This window comes from Acinonyx jubatus, chromosome B1 (assembly GCF_027475565.1).
Source record: "Acinonyx jubatus isolate Ajub_Pintada_27869175 chromosome B1, VMU_Ajub_asm_v1.0, whole genome shotgun sequence".
Taxonomy (NCBI): domain Eukaryota; kingdom Metazoa; phylum Chordata; class Mammalia; order Carnivora; family Felidae; genus Acinonyx; species Acinonyx jubatus.
This window is the reverse complement of record NC_069382.1, coordinates 138,284,242-138,308,182: the sequence shown is the minus strand read 5'-3', so window position 1 is coordinate 138,308,182 and position 23,941 is coordinate 138,284,242. Positions and strand designations below refer to the sequence as shown.

General features: G+C 36.4%; 1 protein-coding gene across 3 annotated transcripts in view; it reads left to right on the top strand.

Moving 5' to 3' along the window:
- The window catches only part of BMP2K (BMP2 inducible kinase), a 127,215-nt gene that overhangs the window by 34,571 nt on the left and 68,703 nt on the right, over window positions 1-23,941 (top strand). For all 3 annotated transcript variants that reach the window (XM_027059033.2, XM_027059041.2, XM_027059020.2), the window contains exons 2-3: window positions 17,669-17,787; window positions 21,696-21,801. In XM_027059033.2, the coding sequence (XP_026914834.2) occupies window positions 17,669-17,787; window positions 21,696-21,801 (225 nt within the window). The remainder of the gene's footprint in view (window positions 1-17,668; window positions 17,788-21,695; window positions 21,802-23,941) is intronic.

The window sequence follows — 23,941 nt, the reverse complement described above, 5'->3', positions numbered from 1 at the left end:
GAATGCTCTTCCGTGTCTTTAGTAGCTATTTTTGTCTTAAAGCCTTATTTATCTGATATTAGTTTCGCCATTCTGGCTCTGTCTTTGGTTGCTATTTATATGTTATATATTTTGCCATCCTTTAACCTTCAGTCCATTTGTGTTTTTCAATCTAATTTTTAAAAACAAAACTTATGGCTCTTTATAGCCTCTACTGGCGAGGCATCATTTTTTTTTAATGTTTATTTATTTTTGAGAGTGAGAGAACACAAGTGGGGGAGGGGCAGACAGAGAGGGAGACAGAATCCATAGGAGGCTCCAGGCTCTGAGCTGTCAGCACAGAGTCCAACGTGGGGCTCAAACCCATGAACTGTGAGATTGTGACTTGAGCTGAAGTCAGACGCTCAACCGACTGAGCCAGCCAGGCACCCCGAAGCATCATTTTTATACATTAGTTCTTTAGACATGGTTTCCATTAGTAGTAGCAGCTGATTCATAGTTTTTGTCTGGTATGTCCAACATCTGCGTTTCCACAGAGACCTTTTCTCTTAACTGCTTCTTTCCCCCTCTGTATGGGCCTTATTTACTACTACTTTTCATGGTTCATAATTTTTTGTTGAAAACTGGACATTTTAAATAATACAATGTAGTGATTCTGGAAATGAGATTCCTCCACTCCCCAGAATTTTGTTTTTGCTACTTGTTTAGTGACTTTCCTATACTGATTCTGTAAAGTCTAAATTTTTTATGAGTTGCTACTGAAGTCTCTTCTCCGTTAGACTATGGTCAGTTAACGATAGGACAGATATTTCCTAAACACCTGGAACCAGTAACTCTTCCAGCTTTTGCTGAGGGACTTTTTATGTGTCTTGGCGTGAATTCAGTGCTCTGATGAAGTTTACAACTTTGCTGTAGCCTTTACTTTTTTCTTGTGCAGAGTCTCAGAGTCATCTAGAGGTGAGAGGCTATGGCCTTCTCATCTTTCCTGGTCCTGCATTCTTCCCTTTATATGTGCATGGCCTTCTAGATCTCCAGGAATGTGTGTGAACTTTTCAACGCCCCCTATGGACAGTTCATTTCCAGTTTTTCTTTGTAAGTTTTTTAGTCAACCTCTTCTTATCCTCAGCTTGTAATGTTGCCTCAGGGAGCTGCAGTATTACATAGTTGCTGCTGATGGTTTTCAACAAATGCTCTGGTGATAGTGCTTTTTACACATTGAATCTGAGTCTGGTCAAATAAAGACAGACCCAGAGAGTGGAGCTTTCCCAAGATGCTGCCTGACAGATCTAATAGTGATGGCTCTTGTGTGTTGTTTGTTGTTGTTGCTGTTGTTGTTTTTGGTGAATCCAAGCCTATATTGCTTCTACCAGTATCTGCTAGTTTTTGCAGTTACTGTTGTTGTGAGTTGTATTTTTTCAAGACTACGGTGAAACTGGGAGAGAATGATAGGAATGGGACAAATTAAAATGTCACAAAGCTCACTGTTTTTACTGAGGTTCACTCTTTCTTTTTTTTTTTAACTTCTCAAATTGTTGCAAACTTTTGGGTAGTTTTTAGAGTTGTGAAAAAATTGACTTTGACACCTTTTGCCAGTGTTGCATTTGGGGAAGAACAGATTTTTAGAGGCTCTTAATTTCCTGCTTTGGAAGTACCCTTCCTCTGATATTTTTACACTTGTTTTTTTCCCCCATATTTTACCTCTTTGGAAACTACTATACATTCTTCCAACATTCAGCTTATATGTTACTTTTTCAGTGACGCCTTTTCTGGTTTTCCCACATATACAACTTCTTTTTGTTTCCATATACCTTGGACATATCTCGTTTACTTCACTTGTTATGGTACTTTATTTGTTTATCTATATCTTCTACCAGATTGCAGAATATCTGAGACTACTTTTTTTTGAAAAAAAATTTTTCTTAAAGTTTATTCATTTATTATTTCTGAAAGAGAATAAGCTGGGTAGGGGCAGAGAGAGAGAGGGAGACAGAGAATCCAAAGCAGGCTCCAGGCTCTGAGCTGTCAGCACAGAGCCCGACGTGGGGCTCAAACCCATGGACCGTGAGATCATGACCTGAGCCGAAGCCAGGTGCTTAGCTGACTGAACCACTCAGGTGCCCTAGATGAAGACATTTCTTATAACACATTTTGGAAGACATTTAAGAAATCTCAGGGCCATTTTGTAAAAATACACAGAGTTATTGGTCTGTCATATACTGGTTTCCGTATACTCTTTTTTCCCCCCAAACCTTTGAATCCTATCAAAAACTTTGTTTTCTGTCTTTATTTAGTTGACTTGTTTAGGGATAACTTACAACTGTTTTTGTAATTCTGTCCAGTCTCAAGAAGTGGGAAAGTTACCATGGTGTAATTATTGAAAAGAATTTATGATGGTTTCTGCAGTCTGTTTCAAGCAGAAGTGTGAGAGAGTTAAATTATGGCAATGATCTGTGTCAGTAACTTTGGTGACGGTATTCATATTTGAGTGTCTGGGTATATGCAAATACATACTGTCTTTCGTTTAGTTTCCTCAAGTGGATCCCAAAGTGGTATTAAGCATTATAGGGATCTATCTGTATGGTATTGACCCACTTTATTTTACTGTTTCCTAATACCCCAAAGATAAGAGTATCATAATGCTAAATCATTAATTTTGCTTTCTAAATTTCTAACTTAGAAACATTTTAAATACATAGTTCTCAGTTAAGGAGGAATTCATGATATTTGCATTCCTATGGAAATAAGCTTATGAAATGAATGGTTAGCTTCCAAGCCTGATCCAGTGATTAATGTAGTTGATGCTTTAGGATTCTGAACTGCAAACAAAAGGAACCCATCTCAAATTAGTTGACCAAAAAGGGAATTTTATTGGTTGAAAGACAGAAACTTGGTGTCCTGAATTCAGCCGTACCTAAAGCCAACTAAGATTATTTTGTATATAGTGTATTACATGTTATAGTTATATTGACATTTTTGTAATGCCTATGCAAAATGCAATGCCATGTGATATTATTTGCCTAGTTATTTGCATTTTGATAGAAGTACAGGTTTCTACATCTTCACTAATAATTTCCTTATGATAGAATTTTATAAATAAAAGCATGAGGCAAAGTATGAATATTTTAAGGCTCTTGATATATGATTATGGTGGTAATATTTTATTAATCTTCATATCCACCAGGAGCACATAAAAAGTTTATAAATGATTACTGATTTTAGAACATCCTGGTTAACAAATGTAACAATGCTTTACTATTATTAAATAATATATATATTTTTAAATTTTAGAAAGAGGGTGTATAAGTGGGAGAGAGGGGCAGAGAGAGCCCAACACAGAGCTCAGTCGCATAACTCTGGGATCATGACCTGAGCTGAAATCAAGAGTCAGATGCTCAACCAATTGAGCTACCCAGGCGCCCCATTAAATAATGATATTTTGGGGGGGTGATACAGGAACAAAACTGTCCTTTCTCATTGTGGGTGTAAATAATGACAAAAGATTAAAAAAAAAAAAAAACAACAAAAAAACCCAGGTATAAATAAGGATAAATAAGGTATCTCTTGCTTTTATCTCTTCTCTGGATTTCACATTTGGAAATCTAATTGCCAATTCCATATCTCCAATTGAATGTCCAAAAGACATCTCTGTCTTACTGTGTCCAAACTGTGTTCTTGATATTCTGCCCCAAACCTTCCTTGTTTGTCAAGAATTGTTAAGAGTTTGTGATTTTATTCTACTTGTAAGCTGACAGGTTAGCCTGCCATAGTTACATGGATGCTGTCAGAAGAAATGAGACAGAGGATTTGATTACAGCAAGAGCTGCAGCCAGAGTTTGAGCATTTACTCCAGTTCCCAGAGCCTTAGTTCCCACAGGGCTATAGGCCATGTCATAGGTCCCAGGTGACGCCTGTGCATACAGTGGATTGCATTACAGGAGAGGAATCCTGAGTTCAGGGAACCGGAATTTTTGATAATGTGCATTAAGTCTGCCCTAGAGAGGATAGAGGGGACACATTATTATCTTTATTGTGCCTGCCAGTGTACAAAACTGCCCTTTGTTTCCGAGGGATATACTGACTGTGTTTTCTAAAGCTGTTACCTGTGCAATCTCGAAAAGAGAGTCCAAAACAGAGGCAGTGTTTGTGCCTCTGCTTATAAGATATGCAGAAATGAGACTCCCATGTTACATTATTTTCCAATACAGTCTTCTCCATCCCATCTAATGGTGATTTCATCCTTTCAGTTTCTCAGTACAGAAATCTTGAAGTCTTTCTAACTCCTCTTTTTCTCTTATATCTCACATCCAGGCTGTCAAGAAATCCTGTCTGCTCTACGTTCAAAGTGTATCTAGAATTTTTTCATTTCTCGTTGTTCCCACTGCCTTTTTCAGAACCACTGTGATCTTTCAATAGAATTACTGTGGTGCAGCCTGGTAACTGGCTTTCTTAATTCCCATCTTGCCGTCAGTCTAATCCCCCACACGGTAGCCGGAGTTGTCATATTAAAATATGAATTCAGTCAGTCATGTCACTGATCTACTCAGAACCCTCTAGTGGCTTCTCATTTTATTTGGAATGAAAGCCAGGTCTTTACTCTAATCCATATATAAGACCCTGCATGGTCTGGCTCTCTTTTATTTCTTTGAATCCTTTTTTTGTTATGTCTTTTTGTTCATTTGGCCAGGCTCCCTGTCTTAGGGCCATTGCACATCCTGTTTTCTCTGCCCAGACTGCACATGTCCCAATATCCATATGGCTCATTTCCTCACTTTCCATCTTTACTCAGAGTCATCCCAGGCCATCCCCATGCATCTAGATTAAACATGTTGACCTCCCCCTTCTCCCCCAACAAAATTTTCTAGTGTGTTCATCTCCACTTAATTTCCTTCTTCTCAGAATGTATCACTAATACATTATGTATGTGTGTGTGTGTGTGTGTGTGTGTGTGTGTGTGTGTATGTATGTATGTGTATATATCGTGTATATTTTACTTGTTTATCTTGTTTCAGTCACTCTAGAATATAAGCTCACAAAGGGAAAGAGGGTTTCTCTGAATTTTTTTGTAGTGAGTTTTGTTTCTGGCATCCAGTACGGTACTTGGCACCTTATGAGCAGGTAATGTATATGTTGAATGGGTGAATGAGTGATTTATATGGTAAAGAAGTAAAATCCTGTTTTCAGAATTTAGGGTGTGTATTAGAAGTATGATGAACAACAACAGAAAATGGTTAATCACTTTTTATTCACAGATCGATGTAGCAGTTGTAGCTTATCAGTTATAACTACTTTCAGAAGAACCATTGTATTAATGTTAAGTCATTCATTCACTGAAGTATTTGAGTGCCAGACACGGGCACTCGGAACATTGATGATACTGTGACAGACAAGGTGTACACAGTCTCTGTTCTGATGGAACTCACACCCAGGTGAGGAGAGAAGCATTGAATGAGTGTAACAAGTGTAAGTATTGTGGATAAGTTTTTAGACGTTCTTGTTGTAGGGGTTGCAAACTCAGATACCTATGCCTGCACAGGCCAGGCAGATAAGGTAAGAATGAACTGGGACCAGGGAATGTGGAGATGGGAGTTCAGATGCACTATAGAACACATGCCATGTTTAAAGGGTAAACCAACTGACAGGTCCATCTGATGGATGTCGTATACGAATGAGGGCCCACTGTTTCTTTTTTCCGAGTTTATGTAAAGGGAAACGGAAAAATCTAGATTATCATCTGAAGTATCACACTCCCCTAAGGCACTGTGCAGTCCAAATCAAACATGGTTTTGACCTAAGGCCTCTTCTCTATAAGGAATATTGCCAATTAATTGAGGTTCTATCAAGAAGAAAATTCTGGGAGTGGGGAAGACATTATCTTCTCTTGATTTCCATTTTTGTTCCTCCTCAATTTTAATAGTTTTCCTAGATCCTCCCATTTGTAATGATATAGCTAGACTTTTCTTCTGACATAACTAACAAGGACAGGTGTGCATGTAAAAATCATTAGAATGTGAGGTTTCTGGGGGTAAAAGACTTGTGGTTGGCTCCATTTTATCAGCTCTGAGTTATTGGACTAGCTGCTCACCTTCTTTCTCAGTGTTCGCTTTATTCATCATCTGTACAGTGGGAGTATCAGTTAAAATGCCTCCTGATGTTATGAGTGGTAAATAAGATAATGCACTTAGAAACGCTGTGTATATTGTCAGGGTTCTGTGAATGCTGTGCTTTTGCCTTTTTTTCTTTTTCCAACTCCTCCTCCTCCTCCCCCCATTCCCTGCCTAATCAAATGTATCTGATTCATTGTTTCATCGCTTTGTACTAGATAGCACTTACTGATAAGATAACTTTGGCAAGAATTTAAGTTAGTAATCCTCTTTAGGAGCATTTTCACTTTTAAAAGAAACTTCTGGAGTCATTGCCTTAACCTAAAGTAATGAAACTCTGATGTATCACAGGACAGTGGTCATTGAGTAGGAGGATCATTCTTCTGGCTCGAATCCCACAGCAAAACAAGTGCCTGTTCCACTTATCTTGAAGATAGTTTTCAAATGACATTGTTTTCTTTGGCAGTGGTTGAAACCAGAAGTTGCTGACAGCTTGGTATTTCCTCTGTCTTGTTGATTTGCATGATGTATGGTGATATACAACATACAGAAACACCACATGTAATTTTATCCATTCATCTTTCTTCTTCCATTCCCTAGGAAAACAAACTTGATAGGAGTAAACGCTACTAAAGCCCAGTCTTTCATAAACATGAAGTGCTTGTGTGTGTCAAGATGTTGGAGCTGTAGGTATCTAGGATACCATAAACATTTTGTGTGGCAAGAGACTTATGGTGTCTTTGGGGAAGTTGTGAGTCTGGATGATCAGCAGCAGTGTCTTTCTTGTAAAATAATAATTCTCAGTAGTGGTGGTGGGGTTGTCGGATGGCAAGGGGGAGGAGAATTACCTGGGGAATTAGGTGTGGAATTACCTGTGTTTCTTGTTCTTTTTCTTCCAACTTTATCATGAAAAATTTAAAATAATTTGGAAAACTTCAAGGAGTTGTATCATGAATAACCATATGCCCATCATCTAGGTTCAACTACTACTATCATTTTACAATATTTTCTTTATACATTTTTAAAAACACGTGGATAATTTTGTGTTTTTTGTTTTTTAAAAAAAAATTTTTTTTAATGTTTATTTATTTTTGAGACAGAGAGAGACAGAGCATGAATGGGGGAGGGTCAGAGAGAGGGAGACACAGAATCTGAAACAGACTCCAGGCTCTGAGCTGTCAGCACATAGCCCGACGCGGGGCTTGAACTCATGGACCGCGAGATCATGACCTGAGCTGAAGGCGGCCGCTTAACCGACTGAGCCACCCAGGCGCCCCACACATGGATAATTTTGAATAATGACTGTGAATCAGAAGAATTATTGTTCATTTTCTTAGGTGGGACAGAGGTATGATGGTTATAGAGGATAATGTATGCATTTTAGGAACGTGTATGTGTTTAAATACCCATTAGATACTAGTAAGTAAAATGACACAATACCTACTACTTACTTTCAAATAGTTCACCACCAACAAAAATGTTTTGTGGTTTCTTTCACCAACAAAAACGTTTTATGGTTTCTTTCAAAACTAGAATTTAATCAAGGATTGAGTATTGCATTTAATTGTAATGTCTTTTAAAATCTAGAATGACTCTACCCCCGTCATTTTTTTTTACTCTACCTATGGAACATTGTATAAGACAACTAGCCAGAGTCAGTATCTTGGACTTTGTCTGATTGTTCTCTCTGATACCATTTTCCTTATTTTTCTAGCCCAGCCTCTGTGTGATGTAAGCTGAAGTTAGGCCTTAAGATTTTTTGGGAGAAAGGTTTTTAACAAAAAGTAAGTTGTAGGTGATGCTGTTTACTTCATATTATATCAGATCAGGAAGCACATAATGTTAATATCAATGCAGAGTGTTTATGACTCCCAGAATTCTCCCTTATAAAGGAGCTTTTTTCCTTTTGATGCTTTGACATCATGTAAATATTCTGTTTCTCATCAGCCTTCATCTTGAATTTTGATATACATTGATGATTCTTGCTGAGTCACTTTCTTAATATTGTACTTTTCAATTTTGATACCTTTTCCTCCCCACTCCATTGACAGTCTCTGTCATTTTTGGGAATGAGTAGTGGCTTTCAGTGTTCTGGGCAAGGAAGTAGGGTGTGAACCATCGTTCTAAGAAACATTTAATGGTAGTTCTATATCTATATAACTTCTTCCAAGTTGGATTTTCCGTTCACAAGTTGAAGGGCTCGTTCCCACAAGATTGCCTTTATTTCAGGTGCCTGGGGGGCCATCAGCACTTCTGATGACTGGCTTGACTGCACATTTGGGGTTTCCCATGATTCTTCTTCAGATTTGATAATTTGCTAGACTGACCTACATAATTTAGGAAAATGTTGTATTTAGGATTACCATTTTATTATAAAGGATACAAATGAACAACCAGGTACGTAAGGCAAGGAAGGTACGGAAGTGTGGGTCGGTTAGTGCAGGAGCTTCCGTCCACATGGAGTCAGAGTGTGCTACTCTCCTGATACGTGAGTATGTTCACCAACAGGAAGCACTCTGAACCTTGTTCTTCAGAGTATTTGAGGCTGCTTTATATAGACACAATTGATTAAATCACTGGCCGTGTGATTGAACTCAGTCTCTAAACCCTCTTTTCTCCTCAGAGGTTGGGAGGTAGGGTGGGAGTAGAGCCAGGAGGCTGAAAAGTTCTAACCCTCTAATCATGTAGTAGGTTTTTTCTGGGGCCAGCCTCCCACCTAAAGGTAGCTAGGGGTCCTACCACCAATCACCTGATTAGCGTAACAAACACACTTCTGTGGGGAATACCAAGGGTTTTGAAGCTCAGTGCCAGGAACTGGGGGACAAGGTCCAGATATATATTTTTCATGCTTTCCATATTTGTAGAGTCAGAGTAGTGCTTTTAATAAACATAATTTGTAGGATATTTCTACCCAAAAATGAATGGAGGAAGGGTTCATTTAGATATTATTTTGAGTGGTCTAATAGGTTGCTTTCCATTAGACACTGCTTTTAAGTAACCAAAACATAGAGGTGGTTTATTATGTTTGGGGGTGGGGGGAGGTTATTTTTAGCCTTCTGTAACTTTTGCAAATTTCCAAGCCTTTAAAAAGAAGTATTATTTTACAAAGCTAATTTTGGTTTTGAATCATGTATGCCATTTTATTTATACCTGGATGTACAAATGATTTGGGGCATGTTGATACAGGTAAATATTGTCTCTTTGAATCTTAACTGTATTTATTTATATTAGCTTGTTTATCAAGGCATGTGTTTATATTTCTATTCTTTGTATTCTTGAAAATGTGTAGTATAAATCTTCATAAGATGGACTAGTATTAATAACAGCAGCATAATAGTGATGATAGTAGTAACTATAACAGCTACCATTTATGCAGTAGGTGATATTAGGCACTTTACCTATATAATCACATTCACTCTTTATAATAGCCCTGTGAGATCTTATTATATTTGCCAAATGCATGAGGAAACTAGGGCTCAGAACTTAGCATGCCTTATGTTCATATAATTAGTAATGTTGGAGTTAATATTTAATTCCAGATCTTGACTGCAAAAGCCTTGCACCCTTGCTATGATGGATTCCAAGAAAAAAATTTAATGGAGTAATTTGCCATCATTTATTGATTCATTCATCCAATAAATTATAATTTTGTGCTCATTAACTTATACCACGTATTACTCTGTCTTCCATTTATATGTAACAGTGCTTGTTGCTTCAAAACCTCTAATCCCCTGTAGTGTCTGTTATTAATATAAAGGATCAAGTACTATTGTTTCATTTCTCTGGTTAGTCTCTTTTTTTAAATGGTGATTTTGGAATACCTAGTCTTGCTCACAGTATAATATCTAGGGTTTTTTTTTTGTTTTTTGTTTTTTTTTTATTTTGGTCATTGACTAGTAAGATGTAGATTCTAGCATATCTTCTGGACATTTTTGTTATTTATTGGCATCATTCTTACTATTATGTATTCAGTTATCTTACAGTGTTTATCTTACTGTGATGACTTTGGAAATAGAAAACCATTGAAGCAACTGTAAAATTTTCAGATTAATTTCAGTTAGGCAGTGAAGTATTTGGTAAGATGATGCCATCAGTATATAATATGCCCATTTAAAAATAGTATGAGTGTAATTATGCTTACATATTGCTTGTGAGATGACCAGGTAAAGATATAGGGCTAATGCCACCCCTTACTAAGGCAAATTTGCAACCATTTAAAAATTTTTTCTGGAGCATTTAGATCTTCTGTTTATCCTGAACCTCAGAATTTCATGATGATGAGCCTTGATATGGATCTTTTTTTTTAATTTTTAAATTTAAAATTTAAAATTCCAGTATAGTTAGTGTGCATTGTTATATTAATTTCAGGTGTACAATATAGTGATTCAGCAATTCCATACATTACTCAGTGTTCATCATGATAAGTGTATTCTTTTTTTGTTTTTTAAAGTTTATTTTGAGAGAGAGTGTGCTCTTGTGAGTGGGGGAGGGGCAGAGACCAAGGGGGAGAGAGAATCCCAAGTGGGCTCTGCGCTGACTTTGGAGCTGGATGTAGGGCTCTATCCCATGTTGCTGGGATCATGACCTGAGCCAAAATCAAGAGTTGGACTTAACCAACTGAGCCACCCAGGAGCCCCATGATAAGTGTATTTTTTATTTTCTTCACCTATTTCACTCATCCTCCTACCCACTTCTCCTCTGGTAACCACCAGTTTGCTGCCTATATTAAGAGTCTGTTTTTCTCTTTTTTCCTTTGTGTTGTTTCTTAAATTCCGCATATGAGTGAAGTCATATGGTATTTATCTTTCTCTGACTTATTCACTTAGCATTATACCATCTAGATCCATCCATATTGCAAATGGCAAGATTTCATTCTTTTTTAATAACTAATATTCCATTGTATATATGTTGGGCTAGTGCTTTACTTTTGGAAGCTCATGTACTTCAAGTTTGGGATTCTATGTGTGTCTGTTACATCTTTGGTATACTTTTCTTCTTTTTTTTCTCTCTTTTCTCTTTCTGGAACTTCTATTATTGTGATATTAGATCTATTGGACTGGTCCTTTTATGTTCCTGTCTTTTCTCTCTTAGTTTTTTTGTCTGGAAAGTTTCTGGAAATGTTCCTTAATTTTATCTTCTAGCTTCTCTGTTAAACTTTTTCTCTTTTGATCCCTTAGTCTAAATATGCAAAAAGTCATTCCTCATTCTGTGCCTTTCCCTTTATTAGGACCCTGCTCTTATTTCATGACTACAGTATTTTCCCTCCACTCTGAAAATATTTATAGGTTCATTGGATGATTTCTTTAGCTCCCAGCATCTCTTCAACGTTCCTTTTTTCCTGTTTGCTTCTTTTCATCTCTTATTTATGTTGGAGGCTTTCTGTGAATGATGAAACTTTGATGTCTGGTTTTTTTGTTGTTGTTTTGTTTTTCATTTTTTTTGTGGTTTTTTTAAGAGTGAGGCTCTTTAAAATGATGATTGAAAGGGGTTCGTGCACATTGCAAGGGTTTCTTAATTCAGGGTTTCACTTTAGTGTGATGAGTCAGAAAGCTACTTTGTTTTCATTGTGTGACTCCCAAATTTCAGTTTCTGTATTTTTTTTTTTTCTTCCATCCAGTTTCCAAGAAGAGAACTTCTCTAATCTGTGGTGATTAGTTTGCACTGTATGTGTGTATGTCTGGTTCTTGTAGCTGAACAGTGGTCTTGAATTGAGGTGGAGATTATCTTTTCAGTATGTAGACTTTTACTTAATTCTCTTATTTTTAGGACTATACTTTTCCCTCCCCTCTCCTGTCCCCATGCCTCCAAATGGTGCTTGGGGTCCCAGGTTACTGCTGGTTTCGCTCATCCTGCCTGGGTATAATGTTGGAATGGGGTAAGGAATCTAGTGGTCTGACCACTTCTATGAAGTCTTTAAGCCATTCTTCTTATTTTCTCATTGCATTCAAAAGGCCCCTGTAATTCTTTAGTTTTTCAGGTTTATGCCATTAGACTAGGCTTGCTTCTTGCTCGTCCTTCCTCCCTCTCCCAATCAAATGCTTTGGGTGGTCTTTCTCTGTTGTGTTTAATCCTTTACCATGTGTCCGTAAGTTTTTCATTTCCCAAAATTTTGTTGACATGTCTTGTCTCTTTCATTCTCTTTGACCTTACGGATTTATGCCTTTGAAAATCCTTTATTGGGGCACCTGGGTGGCTTAGTCGGTTAAGCATCCTACTTTGGCTCAAGTCATGATCTCATGGTTTGTGGGTTCAAGCCCTGCATCGGGCTCTGTGCTGACAGCTCGGAGCCTGGAGCCTGCTTTGGATTCTGTGTCTCCCTCTCTTTCTGCCCCTCCCCTGTTCGTGCTCTGTCTCTTTAAAAAATAAACATTAAACAAATTTAAAAAGATCCTTTATTTTTATTTATGGAGGAGTACAGTGGTAAATGCTAGGGTTGAGACCACCATAAGTTAATTGCAAGTCTCTTGACTTTGTGTGACTTCCTTTTGTATGCTGCTTTTACCCTATAGCAGTGGCTTTCCTTTCTCTGTTTTAAGGTGACAAGTACTTTTCTCATTTACTTAAAATAAGTTTTCTACATTATTTAACAATTACCAGTAAAACATACACCCCTTATAACATCCAACACTATAATGGCAAATGAAGGAAAAATTGTTCTTCTTCCCTTAATTGTAGGATTCTGAGCCAAGCTTGGTGTCTGTCCCTGCATACTGTTTTTTTCTGTTCATAAAAACATTTAACATGTGTTTTTAAATTTGAAAAACACACCATCCACATACCTAATGGAACAAATGATAGACCAGGAGAAAATATTTGTACTTCTCGTATGTTAAGAGAGTTTTATAATGCTTTCCTACAATTGAAAGAAAAAGGTAACCCTTTCGAAAAAGGAACCAATGATAGGAAGGCAAGTCACAGAAGAGGGAATGTAAGTGGCCAACAAAAAAGAAGTAAAGATGCTCAGTTTCCTTGATAATGAGAGGAAAACAAGATAGAAATAACAATGCCCTGAGTCTTTTTCTCTCAAGTTGGCAAACTTTTAAATGTCTTAGTAACTTCTAGTGAGCATGTGAGAAAACTGTCTCTTAATGTTGCTACTGGAAGTTGCCATAACCTTTCAGGGTTTCATCTGGCAGTATCAAATTTGAAATGCGTTTTTCCTTTGCTAGACTCTCCTTGGAAATCTGTGCTACAGTAACAAAACACCAGTCCTTAAAAATGATTGTACAACGGTGTTTAATGCAGCATCATTGTCAATAATGGCAAAAGATAAATAGAATGCCAGACTAAGCTGAATGACCAACAGTTTGGAGATGATCAATTTGTAATACTTATGTGGTATAGCATACTATACAGCTTTTTTAAAAAAAGAATGAGTCAAGCCATGTGTTACTGTAGTCCGTGTAGAGGATTCTATTTTTTTTTTCAACGTTTATTTATTTTTAGAGACAGAGGCAAAACATGAGGAGGGGAGGGGCGAGAGAGAGGGAGACACAGAGTCTGAAGCAGGTTCTAGGCTCTAAGCTGTCAGCACAGAGCCCGATGCAGGGCTCGAACCCACAAACCATGAGATCATGACCTGGGCCGAAGTCAGACACTTAACTGACTGAGCCACCTAGGTGCCCCAAGGATTCTGTTTTTGTCCAAAAAAAAAAAAAAAAAAAAAGGTGGGGGGGGAGGAGACGCTGCACTTTATTTATATAGGGATATATATGTTTTGAAACCAGACATTTGTATAAACTTTATTGGATAAAACCCACATTAAAGTTACCTTAAAAACAAACTTAATACGAGTATAAGGTAATTGGAGGATTTCCTGGGTGGCTGGCACTTGAAATCAAATGGAGGCTTGTTCATTATGATTTATCTCAGGCTGACTACGATATAAAACTAATATCTAATATCTAGGTCTTGCTGCTTTCTTGTTTGCTTAACCCAGTGGACTTCTTAGCCCTGTTCTCAGGATTATTTTGTTACTGATGAATTCCTACTCCTTTGGGTACTTGTAGTTGGTAAATTGACATCTGTACCGGAGGAAGTGCAGGGAAGATAAAGAAATAAACTGGTTCTATCATTCATGTTTTCATTCTTCCATGTTATCTTCTTGAATACATTTCTGAATACATATATACACCATCAGCAAATTAAAAGTAAGATAAATGAAAACATGGAAAAATAATGGCTTAATAGGAGGAATAACTACTGGTTTATCAGGAGGAAAAGTTCGTCTGTAGAAACATATGCTTGCATTCATAAACAGTTAACCCAGGGCACCTGGCGTCTCTAGAGCAGTGCTTTCCAAGGTGGTATTCAGTCAAGTGCAAGCTACATTGTCATTATTTTAATACTGCTAATTGAAACAAATTTAGATTGGCTTAAAGCCACTCCTTCATTTAAATATGATTATCTTTTGTGTTGGGTTGGGGACAAAATAGGTGATATTTAAGTTAGGAAGCTCGTGGAATTGTTCTGGCATGTGAACCCCATGTCCTACCCTGGAAAAAAATGGAGAGGCTAATAATCATTGCTTTTCAGAATGTATACCCACAAATTGGAAGGAATGCCTATATTATATGATTTGTAGATTACAAAAGATAGTAGTAATTTTAGCTTTCATAAATACACATTTATTTCCTACTTTACTCTGCCAGACCAGTATCTGTGATTAGTTCTTTTATTTTCTTGGGATTTTGAGAATATATGGAATGGTTAATAGTACCCTCCTAGTCCCATATTTGGAATTGAAAATATAGAATTAATTTAATAACTGTGCCTTGACTTGGACTTGAACTGTATTTTGAATTGGACATAGAAATATATAATAAGTGGAATTTGTGGTAACTGCCAGTAATCTTGTGATATATGTATCCAGTGAGTTGAGAATTGAAGTACTTGATAATATAGTCAGAACGCTAGATAAAAATTCTGAGGAAGTGATGAGCATGAATTGGATTGGTCATGAAAGACTTCTTGGAGGAAAAATATGTGTTGAAGCATTTGGTAGATATGGGTTGGTGGCAAGCAGATGATACTCCTCTCTTGAGTTACTATAATGTTTTAACTAGTTAGTTACTTCCTAGTACATGCATTATTCCAACAGAAATAATATTAGCTTATAAATAATCAGAAAATGCTGGAAAATACAGTATTTGGAGAAATGCAAATACATTATTCCTTTTCTCAAAGCAGGCACTATTCATGACCATTATTTACCTTGTTTAGGTATAAATCCACAGTTGATGTTAGAAAGTTAGAAAACATTTGCTCAGATCTATGTCTAATTTTGGGTGAATAAAATTAACAAACTAGCTTTTAGGAACAAGGGTTTTATGAAGAAAACTTAATGTGTTTTTCCCTAATTTTGCTAATTCATTGGCATAAATTTACTTTGTTTTGTGGGTGGTTGAGAATGGATATATAGGATCTATGATTTGTCTAGGAACTTTTTCTCTGGTTCAGTGGATACTTAACAAGGTTGTATATCAGAAACAGCTGGGAGACTACTCTCCACCCCCTGGTTAATAACTTATTTATATTATTATATATTTTATTTATATTATTTATATAATTATTTTATATTATTTTATGTTTTTATATTATTTTATCTATTTATATTTTATCTATTTATATTTTATATTATTATATATTCATAAGAACATAAACAGAGGTAGAAGAATAAAATGAGCTGGGGGATTTTTAGCAGTATATTTACTAGGCCTGACTGAGGCTTTCTGATTCAGACTTGTGGTCAGAACTTGGAAAACTATTAAAGATAAATTCATTCTCTCTTTCTCTCTGTCTCTCTTACCAGCTCACCAGGCAATTCTTATGTATAGCTATGTTTGGGAAGCATTGTTCTAGGGTAATCTCTAGATAAATATCTAAAATCAAATGCTGTTTAAATGATTTATCTTGATCTATACTCATACTACTTCCGTGTCTAGATCTAACTTTTAGCATTTTCTTTAATTTTTTTCATAAAATTTGAGTAGTTTAGCACTTTATTAGTGCTACTAATTTGTTAATGTTTGCATCTGAAATCAATGCTAAGTGAACTTAAAAAAAAAAAAAAAACACCTTGCACTGTTAGAGCTTTTACCTGAATATCTTTCCCAAATACCGCCTTTTTCTCTCCTGATAACTGCCTTGTGGGTTGGTTGATTTTATTTCTCCTACATTGTATATATATGTAGAAACCCAAATCTAGAAGGTGGGAGACTTACAGTTTCCTGTAACTACAGTTGGGGATATGGAGACCCTGGATTGAATTCATACTGATTCTGGAGTGTCTTAGGAGCTCTTTTCCCCCTACCATTTTATCTCCAATAGTTTGCTTTTCCTTTCACTGATTTGCATTGAATCAGAGTGCAGGTGCTGTATCATTGCTCAGGATGTGCTTTATAAGGCCTATCAAATTGATAAAAGTGACGCACCATTTTTTGTTTTAAACTACATTAAACAACACAGTAATCTTTATACCAAGATGGGTTTTAAAAACGTCAGGTAGAAGTCTTTGCTTAGATGTGATGGAAGTAATTGTTCTTTAGAATACCTAGCAATGTGTTTCAGATTTGCTTTCTCAAGTTCAGTTAACAGACTGTCCATATAATTGTGACATAGATAATGAGGACATTTATATATTGTAAGAGTTCTGGAAGGAGGTAGTTCTAGAGTTGTCTAACTCAGTAGCCTAACTGTGTCAGTGTTCTGGGTCATTTTTTCTCTGATCCTTTTTTCTGCCATTGCCACAGATAGCTGCAGTAGGTCTAAACAATCATATTCATATACCACAAAATCCAAAAGCCAAAGGAAGATCATGGGCTTCTTCACAAGTCTCTCTCTTTTTTTTTCTGGGTGGACAGTCTTTCCCTAAAATCCCCAGCAAATTTTCCCTATGTCCCATGGCAAAATTTGTTACATGTCCCATCCTAAATCAGTTACTGACAACAGGAAATGAGATTCCCATTATCGCCTTACAACAATGTTGGTTCATCCCCTGGAACTGGAGAGGGAGCCACCCATCTGATCCTGTTGATGTTTCAAATAACATCAGTGTTTTGTTATCACAGAGAGGGGGAGGCTAGTGGGTAGGCAGTCCTAGTATGTGCCAAAGTATATAGTAATACAGTTATGTTGTGACATTTTCCACATTATGTAAGAGCTATTCCCAGGCAAAATGGAATTTTAGTATTTTAACTTTTAAAAGGGAAGCATATTCTGTTTTTGTTTTTTTTTTTGAAGTTTATTCATTTTTGGGAGAGAGAAAGACAGAGAACGAGTGGGGGAGGGGCAGAACTTATGAACTGCAAGATCATGGCCTGAGCTGAAGTTGGATTCTTAACTGACTGAGCCATGCAGGCACCCTTAGAGAAGCATATTCATTTGAGATGAATGTTATTCTCTATGTATTCCTTTGTGATTAGCATAAGAAGCCAGTGTTTTGTTTTTAATCTAATAAAATGATTGCTTACTGTTATTTTTGTCTTGTGTACAATTTATTTCCCACTGAGATTAAGCTCCCCAGTGATATTCCATGATTTGATAGCAGTTTCTGAGTCTTTTTAATTAATCGTTATTTGTTCTTCTAGGTGGATTCTCCACGGTTTTTCTGGTGCGGACACATGGTGGAATCCGCCATGCATTGAAGAGAATGTATGTCAATAACATGCCAGACCTCAACATTTGTAAAAGGGAAATTACAATTATGGTAAGTGAAAGAGTAATTCCATTGCAAGAATTTGGTGTATTTTCTTTTGGTTTTGCACTAAAACATTAACCAGCTTTTTTGGCAAGCTGCTTATTGGTTTATGTGCATCTAGAAAACCTTTGAAATGCATTCTTTATAGACACACTTAAGGCTAAATATAGCCAGTCCCTTCCTCTCCTTTTTCCTTGCTTCCTTATTGTAGTTTGATGGGCAAACTACTCTACTTTTTCTCCCCCACCGTCTTTTAAAATATATTTTAGTTATGGAATGTTGTGAGAATAGAAAAATTTAGAGAATTATGTGATGAATATCAGTTTATGCACTATCCAGCTTAAGAATTAAAATCTTACAGGTACAGTTGAAGCCTTCAGTGGATTCCTTCCTAGCTATATCACTATACTGTTCTCATCCAAAAAGAAGCCATTGTCCTGAATTTGGTGTTTACTATTCCCATGGGTATTTAATGGATTCACTGTTTGTGTTTATATTCACCAACAACAATTAGTTTTGCTTTTTGTTTTTATTTTTTATTATTTTTTTGAGAGAGAATGAGGGCATGCACGCGTGAGCATGAGCAAGGGAGGGGCAGAGAGAGAGGGAGAGAGAGAATCTTAAGCAGGCTTCACATGAACATGAGCTCCATCTCAAGACCGTAAGATTGTGACCTGAGCTGAAATCAAGAGTTGGATGCTCACCCAGGTGCTCCTGCTTTTCATTTTCAAATTCATGCAGTAAAGTTTATTGTTGTTAGTATTTTTTTTTTGATGTACTCTGCAATATATGGTAAAATATCCATATCTTCCCTTATGAGTAAGGGAATTTTTTTTTTTAAATATTGAGAAGTAAAAAATATTTTAATAGGTTATTGACAGAATTTCAGTAATTTGGTTAAACGGTTAAAAAACTACAAAATGAAAGTTTCTTTTTTTCTAGGGTGTCTTATTCTCAGTGCTCTGATGGCTTGTTGTTGTTTTCCTCTTCTTCCTTCTCCCCTTAGTCCTCCTCTTCTTTTCTTCCTCTTCTTCCCCCCTTTTCCTCCACCTCTTCTTTTCCCTTGTCTTCCTGTTCCCTTTCCTCCCCCTCTTCCACCTCTCCTTCCTCTTCTTTCTTCTCTTCTTCCTCCCCTTCCTCCCCATCTTCCTCCGCACTCCCTCTACTTCTTCTCTCTTTCCACCTCCTCTTCCTTCACCTCTTCTTTCTCTTCCTCCTCCTCCTTTTCTTCTCTCCTTTTCTTCTGTTCTCTTCTTCTTCCTCATCCACTGTTTATCAAGTGCTGTATATATACATATATATAAAATTTTTGTGTATGTGACCTTTTCTGTCTGGTTTTTTCACTTAGCATGTTTTTGAGGTTCATTCACATTGTAGAGTGTATCAGTACTTCATTCCTTTTTATGGCTGAATAATATTCCATTGTATGTGTTTGTCTGCCTCTCTCTCTCTCTCTCTCTCTCTCTCTCTTCACCTGTTGATGGACTTTTTTAAAACCATTGATAGGCATTTGAGCCATTTCTACCTTTAGTCTGTTGTGAATAGTGCTGCTATGAATATGTTTGTATATGTATTTATTTGAGTATCTGTTTTTAGTTTTTTGGGGTTTATATCTAGGAGTGGAATTGTTGGGTTATGGTAATTCTGTGTTTAACTTTTTTAGGGATCACTAAATTTTTTTCCATAGCAGCTGAACTATTTTATGGTCACACCAGCAATGTATGAGAATTCCAGTTTTTCCACATCCTTGTAAACACTTCTTAATATCATTCCTACTTATCCAACTGCTAAGAGAGAGATTTCCCATTTTGTATCAACATCTTTATCAATACACATATTTTGATCCCTTTTATTCAAAGATAGGCACATTTATATAACATGACTTACCTGATTCTTTTATTGTCGCTATTCCTTGGTTAGATTAGACTTGATTATGCTTTGAGATTTGTTCTTTAAAAACTTTTTAAAAAGGCTATTAGTCAAAAGGGTGAAGAGATTTACCCCAAGATAGTAGGGGTTCTTAGGCTAAGTTTTCTAACTTGTGTCTAGATACGGTACCATTGCGCCATAATTCTTGCTTTCAATAGAATTTGTGTAATTTTCAGAGATGTAAAATTTGGTCATCATCAGTAGCAGCAGCACTCAAATTCTGTGCTTTTGAACAAGAGAATTTAGGGAGATTAGCTCATTAGAGCAGTGGTCATCCAACTTTTTTTGATAACCCATCTCCCATTATATTTATGTATTTATGAATTACATGTTCAGCTACTGTTAGGTAATATCTCAAATAAATAATATCTCAGTTAAAACCAGGTTTATTATTGATAGTGGATGTGAATTTATTTTTTTTTAATGTTCATTTATTTTTGAGACAGTGAGAATGGGGGAGGAACAGAGAGAGAGGTCAGACAGAATCCAAAGCACACTCCAGACTCTGAGCTATCAGTACAGAGCCTGACACAGGGCTCAACCCCAGGAACCCAGCAACCGTGAGAGATCATGACCTAAGCCAAAGTCGGACACTCAACCGACTAAGCCACCCAGGCGCTGCTCCGGATGTAAATTTATTTTAAAAAGTATTGTTGATAATTGTTTTTTAATTTCCAGACAGACCTAAATAGATTATTATTTTTAACCTCATTATATGCTGATGATTATCTTGTACTATGAACAAAAATGTCAGATTTGCCATTTTTTTCTTATTTTCTTGTATTATTAGTATTATCTTTGTAAAAAAATTTTTTTAAATGTTTACTTATTTTTGAGACAGAGAGAGACAGAGCATGAACAGGGGAGGGTCAGAGAGAGAGGGAGACACAGAATCTGAAACAAGCTCCAGGCTCTGAGCTGTCAGCACAGAGCCTGATGCGGGGCTCGAACTCACAGACCGCGAGATCATGACCTGAGCCGAAGTCGGACGCTTAACCAACTGAGCCACCCAGGCGCCCCTAGTATTATCTTTAACCTGTGGTTACTTAATAGAAAATTTTTTAGCCAGTTGTTCATTTTGTAAGTTATTTAGTTTAAAAGTATATACATTCATAGGTCCACTTAGCTGGGTACACAGTATTTTGTAGGCAAAACAAATGAGAGTGTAATTGTAGGTTCATAAATATTAGAGCTTCATTTTAAACAATTTTTTGGATAAAAATAAATATAAGTAAAAGTTCTGATATTTTATTCTTGAGTCCCAAAGGACTATCTTGCACACTTATTTTGGAGACTTTTGGTTTTGAGTGAACCATCTCTTTTTTCCTGATTGAATTTAAAAATTAGTGTTCAAAGGGGCACCTGCGTGGCTCAGTGGTTAAGCATCTGACTTCAGCTCAGGTCATGATCTCCTGGTTTGTGAGTTTGAATCCTGCATTGGGCTCTCTGCTGTTAGCACAGAGCCCCCTTCAGATTCTGTCTCCCTCTGTCTCTGCTCCTCCCTTGTTCACTCATTCTCTCTCTAAAAAATAAACATAAAAAAAATTAGTGTTCATTGAATATTTGCCTGTTAGAAAATGGCAGCCACATGTAAGTAAACTTTTAAAAAATTTTTTTTCAATATTTGTTTATTTTTGAGAAAGAGAAAGAGAAACAGAGCCTGAGCGGGGGAGGGGCAGAGAGAGAGAGGGAAACAAGCAGGCTTCAGGCTCTGAGTTGTCAGCACAGAGCCTGACGTGGGGCTCCAACTCAATAGATCATGACCTGAGGCGAAGTTGGACACTTAACCAACTGAGCCACCCAGGCGCCCATTAAGTAAACTTTTCATTGGAACTACTGAAATCTTTTTGAATTGTGTCAGATTCTATACATATGCTTAATTCACTTTTGTGAAATTCTTCAAATATATTAATTTAGACTTGAAATCATGGTAATAGAGCTTTACAATGTATGTTTTTTTAATTTTTCTTTTTCTTTTTTTTACACAGAAGGAGCTGTCTGGTCACAAAAATATTGTGAGTTACTTGGATTGTGCTGTTAACTCAATTAGTGATAATGTATGGGAAGTGCTTATCTTAATGGAATATTGCCGGGGTAAGTATTTTTCTGCATTTGTTTTATACTGAAAAAAAAGTTACCCTTAAAATGGTTTACTAGGTGTCTTGGTTTCTCCCAGGGCAGTTGTCACCTGATTCTAGACACTTATTGTAATCTCAGCTTTAATTATCTACTTAAGGAATGCTGTTAAGAAATATTTAAAATCGGGGTGCCTGGGTGGCTCAGTCAGTTGAGCTTCTGACTTCAGCTCAGGTCATGATCTCACAGCTGATGAGTTCGAGCCCCGCGTCGGGGGCTCTGTGCTGACAGCTCAGAGGGTGGAGCCTGCTTCGGATTCTGTGTCTCCCTCTCTCTCTGCCCCTAACCCTCTTGCATTCTGTCTCTCTCTCTCAAAAATAAATAAACATTAAAAAAAAAAAAAAAAGAAATATTTAAACTCTAGTCGTCATTGCTGTACTGATGATATGAGCATGTAAATGACGATTGGAAAAATGCTGTTGTGTTTAAAACAAGAAATCTGAATGAGTGAAGAGCAGTTACATATGCTCCCTATACTTTTATAGTCCAACTAAGAAAAGCATAATGTGTCAATATTAGTGTTACAAGATTTTTTTCCAGCACTCTATATTAACTTTCAGTATATCAAATGTAATAAATTTAGATGCATTTTGATCTGTAATATTTATAAAGTTATATCGTCTTTTTGGGTTCTTTTATAAATATCAGAAGATTTGAAATTAATTTGAAATTAGTCCATTTTCTGCAAACTTCTTAAAAAATTTTTTAAATCAGACTGTATCTGATTTGGGTTCTAGGGAGCCTTGGCTTATATTTAGATTCTCTTAAGACAGTTATGATTTTTAATTATGATATTATGAACACTTGTCATTTCCTGAATGTTGGAGGAGTAGGCTGATGGTAATGTTGGAGAAAATATAGTTTCATTTATTCTAGTCTTGTAAGGAGGGAAGGACAGGGGAAAATGAAGTGAATCAGAATTATAATATCTATTATGATATATTTAAAAATTATTTCCGTATATATTATAAAAAATTAGATATTTTCCTGATTGTTTTCTCTTGTATATATCTCATACTGTAAAACATTGTGATCTCTTTAAGGAGAAGATGTTGATGTTCTTTACTCCACTTTCCTGAATTCTATCTAGCATTTGTGGTACTAAATCTTGGCTGGATAGAGTAGCTGTTGGTTATTTGTAAAGATAGCGCTTTGCTAATTTTTTAGAGATAATTGAATCTAGCATAATCATAACCCTGGATGAGTTTAATTGATAGTCATCCAGAAGACATTTTAAAAGGAGAACCGAATGAACTTCAATTTTTAGGGGACGAATTTTATTTTAAAGTAGAGGTATGACCTGAGGTATGTTTTGAAGGAGGCATTCTTTTTTGCTTTTTTACAAACTTAAAAATTTTTTTTTATCTGGTTTGAATCAGGAAGCTGATTCACATGAAATTTTTATTTTTATCAAAATAGTACACGTATATGTTTTAAAAAGTCAAATGGTTTTGTTAAGCTGTGGCTAAATCAGTATCCTCCTGCCCCATTACTCTCCTCAGAGGCATTCACTTTAAAAATGCTTGAGATATTTCTCATATTCACTTCCATATTTCTACACGTCATTATATAGAGGAAAGTGTGTAGTTTTAATGAGATCCTTAGAGTATGAGAGAGGGGGAGCTTAGAAAATCAGGAGAAGTATGTGATTCTGGGTATGAGGTAGTGCTCTTTCTGGTTTTATGTTTTGCTTTTTATTATTGTTTTTTAAGTTTATTTATTTTGAGAGAGAGCACAAGTGGGGGAGGCAAAGAGAGAGAGGAGAGCAAGAGAATCCCAAGCAGGCTCTGCACTGCCAGCACAGAGCCTGACATGGGGCTCGAACCCACAAACTGTGAGATCGTGCCCTGAGCCGAGATCGAGAGTCTGACGCTTAACTGACTGAGTCATCCAGGCACCCTAATTTTATGTTTTAGATAATATCTCCAAGAAAAGATGAGGATTTAACTGTCAGAGTTTTTTTTTAATTTTTTAATTTTAATTTTTAATTTTTAGATTAAATTAATAATCGGTATTTAAATTATTTTGCTTGCTGTTTAACTGTGATATGTGATAGCCTGTAATTAACATTTTTGTTTTTGTATTTAAAATTTTTTTC